Source organism: Temnothorax nylanderi, unplaced genomic scaffold (assembly GCF_030848795.1).
Source record: "Temnothorax nylanderi isolate EJ_2023f unplaced genomic scaffold, tnyl_v1.0 TNYL_tig0132_pilon, whole genome shotgun sequence".
Taxonomy (NCBI): Eukaryota; Metazoa; Arthropoda; class Insecta; order Hymenoptera; family Formicidae; genus Temnothorax; species Temnothorax nylanderi.
Window position 1 is genome coordinate 21,128 of NW_027249194.1, and position 21,007 is coordinate 42,134.

At 36.7% G+C, this 21,007-nt stretch overlaps 5 protein-coding genes across 16 annotated transcripts; 3 read left to right on the top strand and 2 right to left on the bottom strand.

The window, feature by feature from the left end:
- Positions 1-73: 73 nt before the first annotated feature.
- Positions 74-5,499, top strand: LOC139776903 (T-complex protein 11-like protein 1). 2 transcript variants are annotated; one of them, XM_071713926.1, is made up of 9 exons: positions 74-371; positions 437-586; positions 957-1,073; positions 2,020-2,133; positions 2,277-2,568; positions 2,650-3,171; positions 3,254-3,438; positions 3,568-3,734; positions 3,811-5,499. In XM_071713926.1, the coding sequence occupies exons 2-9, from the start codon at positions 576-578 to the stop codon at positions 4,056-4,058; spliced, it is 1,656 nt and encodes a 551-aa protein (XP_071570027.1). In that variant the 5' UTR covers positions 74-371; positions 437-575; the 3' UTR covers positions 4,059-5,499. The 2 variants fall into 2 exon arrangements, with proteins under 2 accessions (XP_071570027.1, XP_071570028.1); XM_071713927.1 differs by lacking the exon at positions 957-1,073 and having other exon boundaries at positions 76-371.
- On the bottom strand, positions 5,409-10,870 carry Rtel1 (Regulator of telomere elongation helicase 1). Of its 7 annotated transcripts, XM_071713918.1 has the most exons (14): positions 10,749-10,870; positions 10,445-10,600; positions 9,475-9,544; positions 8,710-9,133; positions 8,368-8,623; positions 8,046-8,303; positions 7,651-7,961; positions 7,363-7,569; positions 7,124-7,286; positions 6,779-7,036; positions 6,452-6,691; positions 5,899-6,360; positions 5,684-5,828; positions 5,409-5,617 (listed from the first exon to the last, which is right to left on the bottom strand). In XM_071713918.1, exons 2-14 carry the CDS (start codon positions 10,568-10,570, stop codon positions 5,544-5,546), a joined length of 2,994 nt encoding a protein of 997 aa, XP_071570019.1. In that variant the 5' UTR covers positions 10,571-10,600; positions 10,749-10,870; the 3' UTR covers positions 5,409-5,543. The 7 variants fall into 7 exon arrangements, with proteins under 7 accessions (XP_071570019.1, XP_071570021.1, XP_071570020.1 ...); XM_071713920.1 differs by lacking the exons at positions 10,445-10,600; positions 10,749-10,870 and adding an exon at positions 10,186-10,303; XM_071713919.1 differs by lacking the exons at positions 10,445-10,600; positions 10,749-10,870 and adding an exon at positions 10,186-10,303 and having other exon boundaries at positions 9,475-9,572.
- Positions 10,364-14,676, top strand: Oscillin (glucosamine-6-phosphate isomerase Oscillin). 5 transcript variants are annotated; one of them, XM_071713929.1, is made up of 6 exons: positions 10,364-10,504; positions 12,830-13,003; positions 13,157-13,441; positions 13,524-13,882; positions 14,007-14,088; positions 14,323-14,676. In XM_071713929.1, exons 2-5 carry the CDS (start codon positions 12,880-12,882, stop codon positions 14,082-14,084), a joined length of 846 nt encoding a protein of 281 aa, XP_071570030.1. In that variant the 5' UTR covers positions 10,364-10,504; positions 12,830-12,879; the 3' UTR covers positions 14,085-14,088; positions 14,323-14,676. The 5 variants fall into 5 exon arrangements, with proteins under 5 accessions (XP_071570030.1, XP_071570034.1, XP_071570031.1 ...); XM_071713930.1 differs by lacking the exon at positions 10,364-10,504 and adding an exon at positions 10,765-10,903; XM_071713931.1 differs by lacking the exon at positions 10,364-10,504 and adding an exon at positions 10,845-10,986.
- A 120-nt stretch (positions 14,677-14,796) lies between these two features.
- On the top strand, positions 14,797-17,865 carry LOC139776904 (uncharacterized). The gene is made up of 2 exons (XM_071713928.1): positions 14,797-15,979; positions 16,918-17,865. Exons 1-2 carry the CDS (start codon positions 15,496-15,498, stop codon positions 17,661-17,663), a joined length of 1,230 nt encoding a protein of 409 aa, XP_071570029.1. The 5' UTR covers positions 14,797-15,495; the 3' UTR covers positions 17,664-17,865.
- Ns2 (nucleostemin 2) lies at positions 17,836-20,586 on the bottom strand. The gene is made up of 2 exons (XM_071713924.1): positions 20,430-20,586; positions 17,836-20,135 (listed from the first exon to the last, which is right to left on the bottom strand). Exon 2 carries the CDS (start codon positions 20,128-20,130, stop codon positions 17,935-17,937), a length of 2,196 nt encoding a protein of 731 aa, XP_071570025.1. The 5' UTR covers positions 20,131-20,135; positions 20,430-20,586; the 3' UTR covers positions 17,836-17,934.
- Positions 20,587-21,007: the final 421 nt, after the last annotated feature.

Here is a 21,007-nt window from a genome sequence, read left to right on the forward strand (position 1 = left end):
TTTCGGAGCGGAGACGTTCGACGCAACGCGCGCGACGCCGCGCCGCGCGTTGCGCGACACTTCCGGCCGAATTTACGCAGCCGACAAGCGACAAGTCTGGACAAGTCCCGAGTCCCGAGATGTTGTAGGTGCGCGCGGCTACTTCACAGCTGTTTCCAATTCCAAATTCGTTGACAGATCGTCGCAGGTCGCGGGACTCGCGGGATGCTGGCCAGCGAGCACGCGCGTTCGCAGACAGATCCGGTGTGCCGGCGGGCCTAGGGCTGTACACTCTCCGTACAGGGTGAGGAACAGGACTCCTGCGAGTCCTGCGGTGACAGTCGACCGCGGCAGTGCGAGCGATTAACCTGCGTGACTCCGCAATTCTTCCGGTAAGGACGTCCTGCGCGAGGAAGTTGCAGCTTCGCGAATCCCATCACGGACATTCTTTTTATAGTTACAGCCTGACCTACTTCTCGTGCTGAAGCGCGACCAGCAGCCAGACCCGTGTGTGGTGTGGATCATGCTCTACGGCTAGTCTTTTAAAATTATATACATATATATAAATATATATACACACATCGACACTCAGCACTATGCCAGACAGGTACGTCGCCCACGAGTTTTGTTTACATCGTAATCTGGCCGTTACTCCGGTTTTCTTCTCTGTCCAAGGAGCAGAATTTTGCAAATTTCAAGCTTTTCTTTTAAAAAAGAAGTCTTAAGAAGTCTTGATGTAATGTGACATTCAATTAGCATTATAAGTATTAGTGACCGATTCATTTCCCAGATAGCAGAGTGACGTCAAATGACGTATTAATTCTGTCTTAATGACGTCTCTAACGTCATTAAGACGTCTTTAGACGTCATCTTGCTACCTGGGTTTTTATCTTGTTATAATTGATATTTTTCGATCTGTGAGAAGTACCTATAATTGGGATGAATAGAATACATGTGATTTGGTCATGCTTTGCCAGGAACAAAGTGTTCGTCAGTGCCGGAGTAATATGGGGCGTGACCCTTTGCTGTCTTTTGTTTAGTCGCAAGTTGAGACCCACAACATTGTTAAATTTCATCCCTGCTATGTTATATCGGTCAGTTCTTCTTTGTCCGATAACAATTCAGAGTGTTTACAGGCTCTTGCTGTTACTAATCACAATGAAAAAAATTTGAAATCTATAAATGTTGCTCTCTGTGACATTCAGCTAAACACAACAGTCCACAAGCTATGTTATATTTTCATTTCTTAACGATTATTTCAAACTTTAGTTGCATCATCTTATTGGTCTTCGTACTTGGTTTTTTATTTTAATAACGTACTTATAAAATGTCGCTGGTATTATTAATTTTGTTATTAATCATTAGACGATTTTTTGCATATCTAATATTGCCATCATAGGCATTTAACTAAATGTAACAGTCAAAAAATTATATCACATTTTCGTTCCTTGATTATTTTGAATTTGGATTGAATTATCTTACTGGTCTTGCTACTTGTATTTTATATTATGAACAATGTACTTAGAAAATGTTGCTGTTATACTACTGATTTGTTACTAATCATAAAAATTTTATATATAGCTAAATGTAACAATCTTTAAGTTGTATTAAATTATTGTGAGATAATTTTTATCAATGATATAAAAGAGGATCTTATATTATTGATATAAGTTATTACATTTAGCTAAATATAATGCAACAGTCAATTTAGGCATTTAGCTAAAAGTAACAGTCAACTAGCCACATTACATTATCGTGAAATAATTGACCAATAACATAAAATAGGATTTTATATTATTGATAAAAATTATCATTTACAATTTATTAAATAATTATTTTAACATAACAGTCAATGTAGGCATTCAACTGAATATAATGGTCAACGAGTTATATTACATTATCGTGAGATAATTTTTATCAGTAACATAAAATCTCCTACTCCTTGATAGTTATTGTAAACTCAAATTAAGCTATCTTTTTACTTATTTTTCATTTTATAAATAAATAGTTTACTTGTAAAACTTAACGCTTGTTATACAGCAATCAAAAAATGAAGAATGAGGATGAACAGAAGCATAACACAAATGACGCTGGTACATCAACGAACTGTGATACTAATGTACATACAACTGTGCAAAATGAAGTGCAAAATAGGTATGTAGTTAGAATCTACGGCAAATAAGTACATGACAAAAACGACATTTTGTCATTACGAGTCATTACGATTAATGTTTCACGAAGATTATGTTACATTATACATGGTTTATCTTTTGCATATATTTTTTGTGTTAACGCAGGCAACCGACGCCAAATTTTATGATGGGTGGATTAACAGGAGCGTCACCACCTAAATTTGTGTCTTTCGACGAAATTGTAAAAGCTGCTAATGGAATGAAAAATATGGCCTTAGCACACGAAATCGCGGTAGATAAGAATTTTCAGTTGCAAAAATTGGAGGAAGACGGTAATTTTCATAGGCGAGTAAAAGAAATAATGCACAAAGCTTTTTGGAATTTGTTAGCGGAGCAGTTGGCCGAGGATCCACCAGATTATTCGCAAGCACTGGTTTTAATGAAAGAAATTAAAGAAGTAATAATTCTCTTTTCTGTTCTGTGACGACAAAAGGAAGCGTCAAACAATACGTAACAATATATTCTCTACTTGTTTCAGTCACTGGATGAACTCGTACCACTGCATAACGCGAAGATCAAAGAAAATATTAGAGAAGTGCTTGATATAGATTTGATCAGACAACAAGCGGAGAAAGGCGTATTAGATTTTCGCCATTACGGGCAATACATAATCTCTGTTATGGGTAAAATATGCGCCCCGGTGAGAGATGAGAAAATCAAAGAGCTCTCGCAGCAGACAGACATCGTTGAGACGTTCAAGGGCGTCATGGAATTGTTGCAATTAATGAGATTGGATTTGGCAAATTTTACCATTACAATGATGAGGCCAAATATCATTGCCTCGAGCATCAAGTATGAGAAAGCAAAGTTTGCCGAATTTTTAAAGATTAATTCAAACGGCTTACAATACACAGAAAGATGGTTATTGAGACATTTCGATCCAGAGAAAATCGCAGGCTCATCGAGCGACGGTGCTAATACTGTAAGACAAATTACTCATTCTTTATTGACAGAGGCGTACCTCGATCTTCTGGAGTGGGATTTCAATCCAGACGCAGAGGTATGGGAATATCTTATCAAAATATAGGATTTTGTATTGTATATTCGATAAGTTTATTATAAATAGGATGATTTTCATTTAGACATTGATGTTGGATCAAGGAAGACTTCTGGAATTGCGTGACATAACCAGTAGGTTGAGCGTCGTTGGTTCTGTGATATTATTGGTTAATAATACAATTGGTGCACCAATTCATGGGGTTTCGAGCCTTAAGAAGAATATTAAGGAACATTTAAACGCACTGTTGGATTCTGTACATTCGAACAAGTACGTTAAGTTATAATTGAAAACAAGTTCTAATAAAATACATTATTTTTTACGTATATAGCTCACATTATTTCAATTTATATTCAACCATATTCAAAATTATTAATATGATTTTTACTTTTGCTATAGAGAGCTAGAAGCTGCAATGCCAAATATCGTACTACAAGTAAAAACAGATGTGAAAACAACATTACGAGAAGTCAACGCTCCCGAGTTGTCACCAGAATTAGAAACGCTATTAGGAGGTCAAATAGCCGATCTTGTAGATACAAAACATAAGATCAGATATCTCGTCAGTAAGTGTAAAAATGGCTTTAACACTTTTAACTATAAAATGACTAACACTTTTGACTATAAAATATGTTGTTTTAGGTCTACGTATTAGACAGTTCCTACAAAAAATCATTCAATCGCAATCCACTGCACCCCAACAAGTACCAGTGGGCCTCTCCTCGCTGCAAGAAGAGTTAGCAGCCATTGCTGCCCGATTTGCAATACTTGTTTCGCATAATCGCAGCGTATTTTGCGAGTATTATCAAGATATTGTTGCAAACGCGCTTGCGAAAAGCGACGTTGACAATAATAAAGAGATACATGGAACACAGACTATGGAATTGTAAAAAGGAATAAATGTTAATATAAATAATGTTAATATACTCGGATCTCGCTATGTTCGTTTTCGAGATATTATTTCGTTATGTCGAGATTATCTAGTAATATCGAACAAATTGAGTTTCTCTCAATAAATCATCGCTACGCATCTCTTTTATAAAGGAAGACTTAGAACCAAACACCAATTTCGATTAAACTTGGCAGGATTTACAGAGAAAGTTTCCGAATGTAATGATACCCCCATTTGGGTGCCTGTCAACAATTTCTTAAATATTTTAATAATAAATTTAGTAGCGTAGTGGATATGGTAACTGATTCATAATTTGTAGATTCGAGTTTAAACCTCACAATCAATTAATTTTTTTTATTATTTAATAATATTTTATGATTAAAATAATTGTTAATATAATGAAATAAATTATTTTAATATAAAAAATTTATATTATATAAATTATAATATAAATAGTCATAATATAAAATCTTTATATCATGACGAATTGAGGCATATCCACTACGCCACAAATATTTATATGTGAGTGTCCTAATAAACTCTATTCTAAAGACGCTACTAAATTTATTATTGAAATATCTCTGAAATGGTTGATTGTCTGCACTCAAATAGGGACGGTGATTCAGGGAAACTTACTTTGTAAATCTTGCCAAGTTTCAACGAAATCAGTGGAGTACAGTTCTTTTCCATGTTAGTAATAGAAATCTTTTTCGAGCGCTACATTGAGACACGCTATATCGAGAGGTGCGTGTATATAATTTTTCATATTTATGTCCATTTAATTGTATAATGGACGATATTCGTAAATTGCATATTACATGATTAACAAGATAAAAAAAAAGTCTATGTTTTACTATCATTCACGATTGCGACGATCATGATCATTAACGCCAAACAGTAACATAGCTATATTTTTTCTTTCTTTTTAATATGTTATTTACAGGACTTAGTAACAAGTTATTACTAACAACTTGTTAGTAATAGAATACATTGGCTAAATTAATGGTATATGACGTCTTTTAATTTGTTCGTGTTTTTTAACAGCTTTTTTAAATAATAAATTAGTATATTTGATTACAAAAAATTATTATGTGTAGTAAATATATGTAAAATATACGTGTAAATATGTTCATGATTGCAATACAGATGTTTTTAATCGCCAAAGTAAATTTTATACTGTTATTACAAAAATAAAAAAAAAAGATAATTTAGTTCTATTATACTTTACAATACTTTACATTTTCAAATTTTTTCTCGGTCTCACTAATGATGCCTGCACCATTTTACATTCAGCATGAATAAGTCTAATCGATCTTATAAACTTGAATAAAAACACTTATTAAGCAGATTTTATTATTAAGCAGATAGTCTTTTATTAGTCTGTATTAAAAAATTAACATAAATTTAAATTAAGTAAAATAAAACTATACATATATGCATTTGTAGCATCCATTATCCTTTAGTACTTCAAGTTGATGTAGCGTTAAGGCAACTTTAAATTCTTTATATAATCCTCAAAGGTTGCAATGTGTTGTTTCTTTAGAAAACTTTGAAATCCTAAAAGTAGAAACATTCCACAGATTATTTTTCTTATCGTTTTATTTCTTCAATTTATGGACTTACCTATAAACAAGTGCCGTAGCTGCTCAGTCGGTGGAAATAAACTTGACAATATCTTCAATAACTCGTCAAAATCGCCACTTTGCGTATAACTTTGTATCATAATTGCAAATATTTTATAATCATTCGCTGATAATGCCCGTTTTACCTATGAGCATTATTTCTGTTTAAATGGCATAATTTTTTACACAAAGGTAATCGAATTGTTATGTACTTACATTCTTTAAATATTGTTTTCCCAGTGCCTTTTTATCATCTTTACTCGTGTCATTTTGTATAAAATTTTGTGTGGAATTACTTTCAGGAACTGTTAATGAAGAAGTTGAAGGAGCGGAAAAATAAGAATCAATTCCAGGTGATATGATATTAATTTTTCTTCTTTTTGCAACTGGTTCTTCGGATCGATGTTTTGCTAATTCGCACGTACTCTGATTATCTTTTAATTTACAAGCAAAATTGATCACAGATTGCGGTTTCGCTAATTGTTTGTCCTTTGCATTTTCATCTAGATACATGTCTATGTTAAAATTATTCTTGGTCGACTCTTCTGTCGCAGAATTATTCTGCATCTTTTGTCTGAGAGAGTGAGATACTGTTGTTTCAAAGGTAGCACCCACAGCAGGTAGTGATATATCATCAATGTTCCCATATTGCGCACGAGTGATACTAGGTTGCGGCAGCTGAAATAATTGGTAATAATTTAATGGTATAAGTTAAAACATATCATTAATTACATTTTAATAATTGCATTTAGTTTAAATAAAAACTTACTGTACTCTCCGCGTTTCTAAAAAATTCTCGCAACTCCCTTGTGATCATCCCAAAATTCGTAAACTTTTTTACATACGGTCTAAGCCAAGCGGACAATTGTTTCTTGAAGTTTGGATTTTCAAACCTACAATCGCATAGCACCACAGCACCATAATCACTTTTGTGTCTTATTATCCTGCCAATAGCTTGATTGACAGCTCGGGATGCTTCAAGTTGATACCATTCTTGTCCAGTTAGGCTCTGAATATTAAATTCGTTCATCAATCTTATTAGATCTTATAATCAAGTTACTATTTCTAGCAAAGTTGAAGTATCTATAATTTATACCTCTTTTTGTGTAGCCCTTATTTCCTCCAAATATCTTTGCTTCAGCATAATTCGCGGATCCTTTAAGGGCGGAAATGGTAGACCAATGATTAATACAGCCCTACCGTTTGCATTAGCAAAATCCAGACCTTCGCTGACTTTTCCTCTGCATACCGCCATAAAAACAGCCCCCTTGCAAGACGGGTCTCTAATTTTTTGGTAATACTCATTCATCACATTAACAAATCCCTCTTTAGAGTTGGGCTCTACATAAATGGGCTGTTATACAGTAATTAATTTGATATATATATATACACACATCATAAAATACATTACTTTGTAATGAAGATGCTAAATATTTCTTACCTTACGTTCAGCAATCTGCGTCCACAAACCCATATTCTGCCACTCGTCCCTGCACTTCCTCATGATTGGATACGAAGGAAAGAATATTAACAATCCGTGGGGAACAATGCAGCTAAAGTTATACACTGCTCTTCCGAGAGACGCAATATACTTTGGATCATTTCTGTATATAATAGAAACTATAATAGAGAAACTCATTTAAATCGCTATTTATTTCATTAATATTTAGCAGCATTTACCTTGTGTTGTAAGACGAATTGAGTGGATGATTATCTGGTCCCTGACTAAGAACGCCAACACATACTTGTTCCTTCGTTACTATATGCGGATTTTCCAATTGGACCGCGATTGGTATACCGAGTTCCGATATGAACGGTTTTAACGGAGACAACGTGCCGCTTGTGAGCACTACCGAACGTATTCCTTGCTCTACCATTTGTTCCATACTGTAAAATATGTTTGTTATAAGATTTACATTAATTAAGATAATGTTATTAATGATATTTTTTCATTAAGCAAATTTATACCCAAAACCAGGACTGAAACACCAGTAACTAATGAGTTTTCCGTCTGTTTTAGTTGTCTTTTTGCTCTCCCAGACATCAGTTTTATAATTCTTCTTTTGCTCTTCCATTTGTATGTGGACTTTGTAGCAACGTTTCACTTTTTCCTTGTGACGTGCAATGGAGGCACCGCTATTGAAAGCGGTCCTCAGTAAATCGCTGAACTTTTGCAGTGCATTCCCTTTCCTTGCAAATGGCGAAGTGCTGGTAGTTGTCAGATATAAAATAATCTTTTCTAACTTCTCTACCACAATTTGTTCCTTACCATGTGTTAACTGTAACAAAAATTACACTATAACCACAAGTAACGTGCATATATATTATTCTAATAAATTCATTTAAGATTAAAAGTCCCCTACATCAATTTTCTCAAGTAATTCAAAAATAAATCCACCGGGAAAAGTATCTCCCTCACTACGGTTTTTTAATTCAATAGAGTCGATTGTTTTTTCCAGTTCCAAAAACATTGCTTTCAAGATGCATAGATCTTCTGCTGTAAAATCTTTCTGAACATTATTCTCCGATAGAAAATCGTTCTGCTGATCCGAGTCCTTAGCCACATCTTGCATTACCGCAGTTACTTCGTCAATACACATTGCAACATCTGTACTGCTTATCTATACAGATACATACAAATATAAAATATATAAAGAGTTGAAGGAAACAATCTTGTTTCTATACCTGTAACGATGCTGCTTCTTCACAAACTTTTTCGACATTGTGAGCCTCGTCCAATAAAACTACAGTATTTTGTAAATCTATACCCTGCGACCTTCGTGTCTTAGGATCCAGTAGATAATTGTAAGGCATGAAAATGATATCTGCACTCTGCTTCAATTCCTTTGCCAAAAAATATGGGCAACATTTGTGCTTCTGCCCGACTTTAACTAAATCCTCTATGTCTAGCACCTCCTGTTTAAAGACAGGATCATCTTTTCTAAAGAACATTTAAAAATTGATATAATATATCCACTGCTCTGCTTTGATCAAAAAATCATCGAAATATACACAAGTGACACCTACCTGGTCTCCACATTATTGAAATAAAAACAAGTTCTTGATTTTACTTTAGAATGGCACATGTGTATCTTGTTAAAAGTATTCGTCTCTTTCGAAACTTCTGGATGAATGCACAGCTGATCTCGGGACCCCAGTACAGCGGTGGCCACATGTTTGTACGACGTCTTCTTCAATTCATGCATAGCCTGAGACAATTGAGAATGCGTCCGAGACGCATAAATGATTTTGGGCATAGCCCAGCCAAAACTTTGAACATTGTCCGGTACTCCTGCCGCTTTCTCAAGTCCACTGGTTAAATGTTTAAAAAAATTTCCACCAAAGTCTTTCTTTTCTATTGCACCTGCTATCACTTGCGCCTGTAACTGAGCTTTCTTTGTCAACAGCCAGCTTAAGGAAGAACACAAAAGGCTCAGAGTCTTTCCGGTACCTGTGAAATATTTATAACATTTGTTTAATTACAAATCTGTTTAAAAGTTGGTAAAATAGATTTGATAGCGATTAAATAAAATCCACTTAAAAAGAAGAAAAACTAATGAAATGGACAGATGAAATGTATTAATCTAAAAGTTATCTTAAGTTTTTCAATTTTTCCAATTCAAACAATTTTTCCCAAGTTGGAAATAAAATTACATAAAAATGCTTAAAATAAATTACATTTCTTTCTTTGTTAAACAGGGTCTTAAATTATTAAAAATTTGTTTTTAATGTAATTTATTTCTCAGGAATTCGCTTATTCTTTTAAATAATCAACCGTGCACACGGATGTACCTGTCGGCGACTCCAAGACACCGTGCTGGCTATTTTGCAGGCATTCTATCACTTTTCTCATATACTCCTCCTGCACGGGATACGGTTTAAAGGGGAAACTGACGACAATATCGTTAATCGTGACGTCGGGCATCGCGAGGATTTGATCGAAAAATGCATCAACCGCGACAGAACACAGAACTCCGTGGACTCCGTACAGTACACAGTACACCGCTTCCCGCCGGAATGAAAAATCTAACCTAAACTCATCTTCGACCGGGCATTTCATTCCGCACTTTCTGCACTTGAAATAGAACAAACGACGGTGTGGATACTTTAAAAAGAAAAGGAAAGAGGTGACAGAGTGCAGAAAGTGTAACTCGAGCAAGCGAATTTTACCTCCCTCTCTCTTTTTTCTCTTTTTTGTATATTTATATCATTGCAACTTTTTGGATTCTTCGTTTCTCCCCTTTTTTTCTAATTATTTACGCATTTTAATATGATTTTTTGAGCTCTGTTTTCCTCTCTGTCTTCTAATTATTTATCCATTTTAATTGAACTTTTTGGGCTCTTCATTTTTCCTCTTTCTTTTTTAATTGTTTACTCATTTTATTTAAACTTTTTGCCCTCTTCATCTTTCTCTTTCTCATCTATAGGCTGCGGTCCACTTATACATCCGTTTTAAGTGCAAAAAGTGTAATGTAGTGCTAGCAAAGAACAGCGCTTGTTTACATCGAGGGTGCTTCTCGTTCACGCTCGCTCGCGATAAAAGAAAAGGCATTAAATAAAAATCGCTGCATTCGCGGCGCCACGGAAGGTTCGGTTCGCGCCCTTATCTATAATAGCCGTGATAAGGATTCACATGAGGCGATGAGCTGACCCGGCCTGAGACGAGCAGACCGCCCACACTCGAGGGGAGACCGGGCCAGCCGCCAGACGCGAGACGCGAGTTGAGGTTAAAGCGCGCTAGTCAGCTGATTCAGTGACCGACCGGTGGTGCGTGGTGCGGCCAACACGACTCCACACGACTCGTCGAGCGATCGTCCAGCAGGTTCGTGCACCTCCAGGCCAAGCTGCTCCTACGTACGGGTGCGGCACGTTCTTCCCCGAACGGCATACGGCATCCTCTGTCGAGGAGCTACGGCTCCTTTGTCCGTACTCCGTTTGTCGCGACAGAAGCGAGGAAAACGAGTTAGATAGCACAATAAGGGAGCTTTCCAGCAAGTGACACAAGCCGACACAAACGTCGTTCTATCTTTCTTTTTTGGCAATGAGTAACAAAGACAAAACGATACCTGTGTCGACTTGTGTCGCTTGCTGGAAAGCTCCCTAAGTCGTCCTCCTCTGTCCTCCGCCCGCGGTTGATTCGCAGCGGGTCAACAGCCGCTGGTTACCAACTCCGCGGTCAGGTCGAAAGATGATAAGCGAGCGCTTACGAGCGAGATAACGTGTGTGTATCTATCGATAAGAATTTTGGCTACTCTGGTACCTACAATCTACAATACGTATCCTTTTGTATCCTGATTAGAAGAGGTATCATTTACAGTTTTTGTTGACGATTCGCCTTTAGAAAACTAATTTTCTGGAGTTAAGAATAGCTGTAAATACAGACATTAATACATATAGATTAACGTACCTAATGTGTGTGTAAAAAGTGTGTTTTTACACGAACCTGTGTACAGTGTGTATACGCACGAATTTTGCAGTACTTATGCGTATAAGATAAAAGGTTAATGTCACTTTTATCTCCTGATATGAATGCGCAAATAGCTCTCGCTGTAGATAAAAGCGGTAAAAGCCTGTTCTTAGTCTCGCTTAAATGTGCACTATGCCTCTTGTATTTTGGATTAAACTATAAATAGTTCGCGTTTCTTTTAACGTACGAATGTTTCTCTTATGTGACTAATTCGTCAGGCCGTCCAGTCTTGGTGATACATATCGACAAATCTATATTTAGTCGGATCTACATATATTCATTTTGCAATAAGAGGAAAATTATACTCCAACAAATTAAATTTTAAAGTCAATATGAGCCTATACAGTTGTTTTTACGATATAATATTAGAGCTTGTTTACACAGATATTTGTGCAATATTATAATTGCTATTGTTTCTAGGTTTGAATCGTATTGAAAAGTTTCAATCTCAGGTCAGGCCTCTTCAAACGGCAATCAAACGTGATCTCTCTTTCTCGCTCACTATCACATACTCGATAGAAAATACTTATTTTGGACTTGAAGAACATAGTAACCCTGTGAAGAGTTAGCCCCCTTCAACATTTAAAAAATTAACTTTCTATAGCTTATTTGCCTTATTTGATTGCTCATTGTTTGCACATTTCGAATTTTTGTTTGTAGATTTCTAGTTTAAACGTTATTCAAACTTTATTAAGAATGTGCAAACAAAAATTTATCACGAGAAAACATCTGACTGTCTACCATTACAGGCTGAAAACTTTTGGGGCGGTTCTGCACGCACACAAGTACCGCGTGTTTCTTTTTCTTCCAATTAATGGTACCATGTACGTGTGGCGTTCACATTGCACACGTACACGGCACGCACTTGTATGCGGCACGAAAGCCACCAACTCCACATGCTACCGCGGCTTCTGACAAGTTGTCATAGCTCATTCTCTCCTTCATGTCCATGTCGAATAATCATGAAAATCGAGGCCTATTATTGTATTTCCATAACGGTCAATATTTTCGGTTTTTTTTTTACTAATATTCCTAAAGGGCCCTTCTACTATATATCCGGTTTTTCATCACTTTCTTATTATTCGTTCTAATTATTAAAATTATTAAAATTCAAAATACGAGATTTCCGTATGCTTTGTATATGCAATGCATGGAAAAGTGCAATTTTTGATAATGATTATCTCGCGTTCGGTTAATCGGTTTGAAATTTTAATATGATATATTAGTTTTGCTTTGAACAATATTCTATATAATTTTTAAACAAATTGCAGCATTTTGATTTTTCGATCACACCTTCTTAAGACTGTTTCGATCCAATTTTCTCGTAGTTGGGGGGGGGGGGGGGCTAATGTGACTAGAAGTATGCAGTATGCAAACGATGAGCAATCGAATGAACTGTAGAAAGTTAATTTAAATATTGGGGGACTAATTTTACATGGATTATATAGTCTCAAAGGAAGGACTTGAATATCCCCTTCAAACAATCAAATATAAATTTTCTCTTTCTTTCAACAAAGACTACTTGCTGTTTATTTTATTAACTTCTGAGAAAACATATGAATTTATGAATTTAAGAACACGTGAATTTCAACATAATTAACGTATCTTGCGTAAATAGATTTAATAACAATATGAATTCAATATTAAAATGATACTAATGCGTACCTATTTATGTTGCAGTGTGCAATTGTATAATTGTGTGCAATTAAAAAAAAATTATATATATAATTATGCGTCTGGTAATTTGCGATAACGTGGTCTACGTCGCGGAGTGGTCGGCGAAATACGTTTTAAAAAGAATCAACGATTTCAAGCCTGATGAAAACAAGTATTTCGTTCTTGGTCTCCCTACAGGTACATAATGCTATAAATAAAAAGGATAAGCCTATGTTTTATAACTAAATTGATTTTTTTTTAAACATTTGCTTACTAATCATGTGATATTAATATATTATATTAATATTCTCATTTTGATAATCTTTTTTTTTGTTCTTTTTTTCCATCTAGGAGGGACACCTTTGGGAATGTATAAAAAGCTTATAGAATTTTATCAACAAGGCAAAATTTCCTTCAAGTATGTTAAGACATTCAATATGGACGAGTATGTTGATTTACCGAGAGATCATCCCGAATCTTACCACTATTACATGTACAACAATTTCTTCAAACATATAGATATCGACCCAAAGAACGTGCATATACTTGACGGAAATGCGACGGATCTCGAAAAAGAATGCGATAATTTCGAGGAAAAAATCAAAGAGGCTGGTGGAATAGAATTGTTCATTGGAGGTAAAACAACAGTTTCATTAAATATAAATACAAAAAGTTTTTGGGTATATAACAAGTCTTTAAACAACTTATAAAATTATAGGTATCGGACCAGACGGTCATATAGCCTTCAATGAGCCTGGTTCGTCATTAGCTTCTCGCACACGAGTGAAAACCCTTGCACAAGACACTTTGGAAGCCAATGCGAGATTTTTCGGAAATGATATCAACAAAGTGCCGAAGCAGGCGTTAACTGTAGGCGTCGGCACCGTAATGGACGCTAAGGAAGTGATGATTCTTATCACTGGATCTCACAAAGCTTTTGCCCTTTACAAGGCCATAGAGGAAGGCATTAACCACATGTGGACGGTGTCCGCGTTTCAACAACATCCTCGCACGCTCATTATCTGTGATGAAGACGCTACTCTGGAATTACGCGTAAAAACGGTTAAATACTTCAAGGTAATCTCATCTGCCTCGTCATCCGCTGACTTGGCACTTTCTTTTTATCGTTAAGTAAAGATGTTGATTAAATTCAGGTACAATGTTGAAATTGCGTCTCGTATTCAATTTGTATGCTATTTAGGCGCTCAGTGACGTACATCGCAAATTGATTGAGGAAGATGGAAATGCAATCCCCCGCCGCGCGGTGCAAAACAATTGAAGCGGTAGTTATCTCTATGACTTTTATGTTCAAAATCAAAATTCATTGAATTATACGAGTAATACATATCCATTTTCCTTCCTCTAAAAAGAAACATACATTTCTTTCTATGAAAAGAATATATTAGATAAGATATTAACTCTATATTTGTCTATTCTCATTTTTATTGTGCAAATTTATTGCAAAATTGTAATCACAATTTTAGTAGAATTTACAGTTTATCATCTTTTATTTGTAGAACTTATGGGATATTCATAGCAAATTGATCGAGCAAGAAAGCTGGCCAAAGTAAAGATTTTCCACCATCGGCAATTCGTGAAAGCCATAACGAATTTACATGAGAAGGACAAACAGTCGGAAGTTTTAGCGCATAAACGATAAACGATAATTAAAGTGATCAGAGATTGCATTATGCAATATATATATGTATCTTACGTTCTTTATTTTAATCGTATATTACATATACAAAAATTTAAATTACGTATACTTAACACATATGCTCTTATACACAACTGCCATGTGAGTGCCAGAAAAATATATTTTTATATCATTCTGTTATTTCAGAAATAAATTTATTCTTTTTACCGCCGTACCACAGAAGCGTTCTCAGTGATTGTCATCCGAGAGTAATTAATCTAATCTCCTATTCTAGTAAAAAAAAAAAGAAATATCATCAAAACAATAACATAATCACGTTTTTAACTGCAATAGATGGATAAACAAATATAATATAAAAGTTTTATATTCGCAAAAGATGCTTATTATGCGGCACAGCGCAATCATTGTAGAGACAGTGACAAATAGTGCACGGAGATTATGTGTGAATCACATAATAGTCATAAATTCCAGTCAAGGAGAAACCAGGACAAATTGATTGCCGCAGGCGTCGAGGGACTGAGTGTGAGAGAGTGAGAGAGACAAAGCTGGTAATCGCTGGTAGGGGAGATCACCAGCGTTTCTGAGCGTGGAAAATCAACGTTTAAAACTTTCCGTGTGTGAGTCGACAACACGTGTCTCTACACGAAAATTAATCTCATCCGGCACATGACAAGCAGCATAGTCAGTTCAGAGTTTATCTTTTTTACTCTACATTGGAAGGAAAAAGATAAACTCTGAATTAGTGCAGCCAGTTCAGAAACAGAAAATAGACCCTATGTAACAATTTACAAAAATGTTGCAAGCGGCTAGGAAGGAGGCGGACCATGCCTCAGAGCCAGTGGAGGAGGAGCAGTCGCTGCGGCTGTCGCAAATGAAATGATTGTTGGCCCGGTGTGGGACATGTCAGAGAGACGCGCGCGCGCTCGCTTCTTTCACACGTAATATCGGCCAGTTAGCAGTCCAACGCGAAACGTGATAGTTGGTTGACGCAGACACGAGTCTTTCCCCGGCACTGTCTGCCTGTGTGACAATCATGAGCAACGATCAGCAACAGTTGAAGACGATCGAGCTGCGCGAGTTGCAACCGATACTGAGCCGCACATTTGGCGATCGGCTGATCGTGGTTCGTTATACGACCAAGAGCCTGTTGCAGCCAGGCGAGAATTACGGCAGTACCATTTTAAGTGTTCACGCCGTGATCAAGCGCAACGATGAGGCGGAAGAGGAGGATCTTCATCTCATCGCGAAGATGCCGCCGCCGACGGAATTCCAACGACAAATTTTCGACAGCCCGTACACGTTCAGAAAGGAGATCTTCATGTATGAGAATATCGTGCCTTATTATCAAAAACTGGAGAGAGAAATGGGTCTGAAACAGGATGAAGTATTCGATATATTGCCCAAATATTATCAGTCCCGATTATCGTTGAGCCCGGATGTCGATTTCGACGATGATGCCGTTATTCTAATGGAGAACTTAAGGACGCGCGGTTATTACAATGGCGACAGAGCTAAAGGTAGCGTTAAATATTTTTTGTCTGTTTGAAAAGTTTGTGACAATCTTTGAGCTCATCTTATCCTTACGCTTTGAATCAAAAGTTTCTTGTTTTAAAGGCTGTAGAGAAAAATGTTCAATTTAGCATAATAAATTATATTTAGGAGCTTTTTTGAATTCTCCTAATAAACAATTTTTTTCTATGTTTTAGGGCCGGTGTTCCAATGTGTTGGTAAACTAACTAATAGTTCAATCATATATGTGTCTTTGTTTTTCCTTCAAATTAGACAAAGGTAGACATATGATTTAACTATTAGTTTGTTTACCAACAGGTTGGAACAATCGGCCTTTAATATGTTAATTCAAGTTCTTTAAAATTATTTATACTATAATTAACTATCTCATAATCTTTATGAGAATGACAAGTGTATGTAATACATAAAATAAAAAATGTACATATATATACATGGTACCAAAAATGTTTATAAATTGTATAAATTGCTGATACAAGTAATGATTAAAATTAACTATTTTATTTAAGACTTATGATATTAAAAACAGCCGAATAAATCGAGATACAGAGATTTGTCATTCGTAACTCAATGATGTCATTTCCTTATCAACATGATTTACGATCTTTGTAGTGTTAACACTACAAATCGCAGATTAATCTCCTTGGTACCTTTTTTTCTGAGCTTTATGCGATTTCTCTTGATACACTCAGGAAATCTACCGAGTCATCAATTATGTCGTGATGATTTTTATAAAATCAACCGTAAAAAATGTACGATATAATATCAATAAAATTGCATTACATTTTCGCTGATTACATGGAAATCTTTTGTGCACTTTTAGATCAGATTAGACTTAAGATTATAAAAAGTCAAGATTATCTGAAGTTACATAGTCATTTTAATATTTACTATATGAAAAGTGAGTGACTTTTTATTTGGATCATAGGATGCGATCTTGAGCACTCGAGAGTAGCGATACGGGCGTTGGCGAGGTTTCATGCGCTAGGGATGGCTACCAAGTACAAGCGACCGGAGTACTTCGAAATATTGAAGGAACGCAGCAAGTGCTTGGAGCTGAAGAACGAGGAGTTTGAGAACTTCCAAAAAGACATGTTAAAGACGATAGCGGAAGATTCGCAATTAGCTATTTACGTCGATCGGTTCGAAGCTGCCGTACACGACTCAATGGATCGTGGCATGTGGACCTTACCGCCTGATGAGCCGTGGTCTACTATTATTCACGCGGACTTCTGGGTGAACAACATCATGTTCCATCGCGATGAGAACGGCCGAGTGGACGATATCAAGTTCGTGGATTTTCAGAATTATCTGTTCCTTAGTCCGCTGCGCGAGATGGTCTTCTTCCTGTTCTCTAGCACGGAGGTGAGCGAAGATCGCTTGGAGGAACTGATAGATCTCTACTACGAAACGTTCTTGACCGTGCTGGATCGAATGGGTTGCGACACCGAGCAGTTCACCAGAGAGAAGTTCGACGCCAAGTTGCCCACCGACGCCAGGTTCGAGTCTATGCATTTATTTTTCATGCTTAGGATACTCACGCTAAACGTGCAGGAGACCGAGTTGAAATACGACAACATGAAGGAGTTTATGGTAACCTACCAGGGCAACCAAATGTTTATCCAACGGCTGCGCAAGGTCTTGTTATATTTTATTAAACGCAACTGGATCTAGCCAATGCAATAGGAAAAGAAGATAGAAAACACCCTGGAATGTCAACATAAATACGTTCATTATTGCATCAACAATAATGCGATGTAATTGTTTTATAGCACTTCTTCTGCGCATTATAGAATAAAAGAACGAGACTAGTTTACAGGAGAAAATAGATGTACAATTTAGCAAATTTGACAAATATAATATATATATTTTACAACTTTGTTAAGGTTTCCTTATGTTTTACAAATATTTGAGTGGTTGTCGATGTAATTTATTGTAGAATTTATTATTTTCTCTTAACCTTGGGAACTTTCCTGTTTCTATTCCTATTCTTCACATTCGTGACTTCGTAGAAATCGCTACCGATCTTTTTCCTTTTACTAGCGCGTTCTATAGCCCTTCGCTGTTTGCTCGTCAATTTTTCTTTCGTTTTTTTGCGAGATATCGACGAGACACTTTGCATATCGCTACTTGACACTGTTTTAGAAGGGAACATTTCAGTATCACTAGAATCATATTCATTATCTACGACGTCAAACACAGTCTGTTTCAGATTATCTCGTTCGATAGGTAAAAGCACTTCCGAATCTGAATACTCATTGCTTTCTTCCATATCAGATTCTTTTTTATCTATTTCATCATCGTTTTCGATAACGTTATCATCATTGTTTGAGGAACATTCTTTATCTTTGACATTCTTTATCTTTGTTTTTTGTAAGTCGCCAAATTTATCTCTTGCCGTACACAAATCATTTTCTATTTCTGCATCTTCCAACTCCGAGTCCTCCAATTCCGACTCGCTTTCCACCCTACTATCATCCTCTGCGATACTTTCAGTGAAGGATTTATTTTGCTCTAGATTCTTAATATCATCACCGGAATAAGGCAATCCAACGCGTATTTTTCTAAAATCTTGTGTCACTGCTAGTTGGCTCTTTGTTATCTCTTTTGAAGGTAGATTATCGGTCTCTTGAGTCTTTTCATTATTGGTGATTTTTAATGTATTATCTTGCGTGGTAACTGTTTCACTTGTATTAGCTGTTTGATTTGATAACGGTTCCGCGAAGCCCACAGGTGGGACGTAAAAAGGCAGTTTACCACGTTGCCAATCGTTGAGCACCATACGTGCGACGATCGTAATGTCAGGCTCTCCTTTCTTTAGAAGCTTGCCGCTTCGACGCGCCAATTTTTCCAAGAAATCAACATGATCTAGCCATACGTCTATCTTGTATGTCTTACGAATGTATTCGGGCTTCACTCTTTCTAGGACAGAGGCGATGTAATCTTCCGGGTCCTGAACGAGCTCCACTCTCACGACTCCCTTCAATACCTTTTCCGTGTCGGTTTCCGTCGACGGATAAACGACGCCGGGACAATCTATCAAATAGATACGGCGCATGAGAGTTATGTACTGCCACACTTTCGTTTCTCCAGCTATAGGCGCCACTTTGCAGACCTTCTTGGAACGCAAGGTATTTATGATGGAACTCTTTCCTGTATTGGGATACCCTATGAAACCAACGCTGATCTGCTTCTTGTCAACGTGCAATTTCGCAAATTGCCTCAACAGATTTATCAGGGAACCTTTGCCAAAGGGATGCGTCAAGGAAGCGTGAAAGGCGACCGTTGGATATTCTTTGCTCAGAATCGCCACCCACCTTTGCGTGATCCACGTCGGCACCAGATCTACTTTATTCAGGATGAATATCAGGTGTTTGTAAGGCTTCTCGGTTTTCAGATATTTCTCCACAGGCGGAGACCTAGTCCCCATCGGATCCCTGGCATCCAATATCTGCAGAACAACGTCGGAGGAGTCAATGACTTTGTATAGCTCGTTCCATATCCTTTTACTTTGTCCCGCCGCCATGATCCAGTCTCTCTGTGCGTCCTTCACGCCAGTGTCCTCACGAACAAGGTCGTAATCTTTGGAATCTTTCTCCTTGTTATAAGTGTCTTCCTTATTCTCGGCCAAGTTCTTCAATTCGTCATACGATGTTACCGGCAAATTCGGCCTCTTTCTAACCTTCTTCGGGCCAAAAACGCTTTTAAAACTCTCTGTATCCAAAAGGTGTACTCGTGCGTTCGCCGCCTTCTGCTGAAGTAAGGTAATAGGCAATTGAGTGGGTTTCATGACGACTTTATAGGGATCCTTTATAGCGGTTCCTAATTCATTCTGAAACTTTTGCAGAGCATTCTGCGAGATAACTCTCGAGTTACCAAACCACCTTTGGGACGGCTCCACACGCGACATGGTTCCAGAAGTGTTCCAGCCTTGAAACGGCGCGGGGCTAATAATCTTCCCAGAACGATTGCGTTTTGGTTTCTGATTGCGATACATCTGCAATCTTTGAATAGTTGCTTTCGTCCGTACCTTAGCAACTCCTTTCAATCCTTCTGTAGGACGTTCAGGATTCATACTGTGTCCTGAACGCTTAAAGCCCTGCTTTCGCGGGGCTTTGTTAGTGGTATGTGTTTTAGCCATCGTGTCTGAAAGAAACACATCATTCAGAAAATAACTTAGTGCTCTTTAATATTAAGAAATCAATTTTTTAAAAAATTGTAAAAAACATTAAATCATTTACAAATACATTTATAACATGTAAGATTAATATCTTAATTTGATATATGTGTTAATTTTAATTAAAAAACATTAAATCAGCTTTAATTTTTCATATAAAGAATAATTCTAAATTCGAATAATTTTCTATCGAGTAACTTACACGTTTCTGTTAGCTTTGATTATAAGGTGTAAATATGATGAATTACAATTGACATACTTACCAGAAATGGTACGTAACTGTAAATGTAATTAATCAAAATTCGTTAACAAATAACACGATATGTAACAAATATGATACAAATAAATTCAATGTGTCCCATATGTTAGGTTAAAGTTGCACCATGTGCCTCCACTGAAATATACACTATAGAGTAGCTAGAGAGAACCCTCTAGGGTGCGTTCACTGTGTTCCACTTTCCACTGTAAGCATCCCGTTTGACCACGTTGCGATTGACCACAGCCACTCACAGCCCCCGATGCCTGGAGTTTTTCCACTGGACCAACCAATCAGATATTTTTATTTTAAATCAGCCAATTGACGACGTGGTCAATTGAGTCCCACTTCATAAAGCCTTGGCTGTGTTCCTTTTTTACTGGCAGTACTGAAAATATATAGTTTGCGTCACGTATACTATAGATTTTCAGTACGGCCAGTAAAAAAGGAACAAGGGGCTTGTGTCTATGATGCTAGAAATCGCTCCGAAATCTCGGACGGAGAAAGAATTAATCAATGGCATTGGTCAATTGGCCGGAATTGTTTAAAATGGGCACGTTCAGCAGACCAAGCCGCTGAGTAGCA

Excerpts from the sequence above, each read along its gene's own strand:
- LOC139776903 (XM_071713926.1), top strand. Across the intron at positions 2,569-2,649 it reads TAATGAAAGAAATTAAAGAA|TCACTGGATGAACTCGTACC; the intron begins GTAATAATTCTC and ends TACTTGTTTCAG. Across the intron at positions 3,735-3,810 it reads TAAGATCAGATATCTCGTCA|GTCTACGTATTAGACAGTTC; the intron begins GTAAGTGTAAAA and ends ATGTTGTTTTAG.
- Rtel1 (XM_071713916.1), bottom strand. The coding sequence starts at position 9,742 with ATGAAATGCCCGGTCGAAGATGAGTTTAGGTTAGATTTTTCATTCCGG. Across the intron at positions 8,624-8,709 it reads TTCAATAATGTGGAGACCAG|AAAAGATGATCCTGTCTTTA; the intron begins GTAGGTGTCACT and ends AATGTTCTTTAG. Across the intron at positions 7,962-8,045 it reads AATTACTTGAGAAAATTGAT|TTAACACATGGTAAGGAACA; the intron begins GTAGGGGACTTT and ends TTTTTGTTACAG.
- Oscillin (XM_071713929.1), top strand. The coding sequence starts at position 12,880 with ATGCGTCTGGTAATTTGCGATAACGTGGTCTACGTCGCGGAGTGGTCG. Across the intron at positions 13,004-13,156 it reads CGTTCTTGGTCTCCCTACAG|GAGGGACACCTTTGGGAATG; the intron begins GTACATAATGCT and ends TTTTCCATCTAG. Across the intron at positions 13,442-13,523 it reads AATAGAATTGTTCATTGGAG|GTATCGGACCAGACGGTCAT; the intron begins GTAAAACAACAG and ends ATAAAATTATAG.
- LOC139776904 (XM_071713928.1), top strand. The coding sequence starts at position 15,496 with ATGAGCAACGATCAGCAACAGTTGAAGACGATCGAGCTGCGCGAGTTG. Across the intron at positions 15,980-16,917 it reads CAATGGCGACAGAGCTAAAG|GATGCGATCTTGAGCACTCG; the intron begins GTAGCGTTAAAT and ends TTTGGATCATAG.
- Ns2 (XM_071713924.1), bottom strand. The coding sequence starts at position 20,130 with ATGGCTAAAACACATACCACTAACAAAGCCCCGCGAAAGCAGGGCTTT.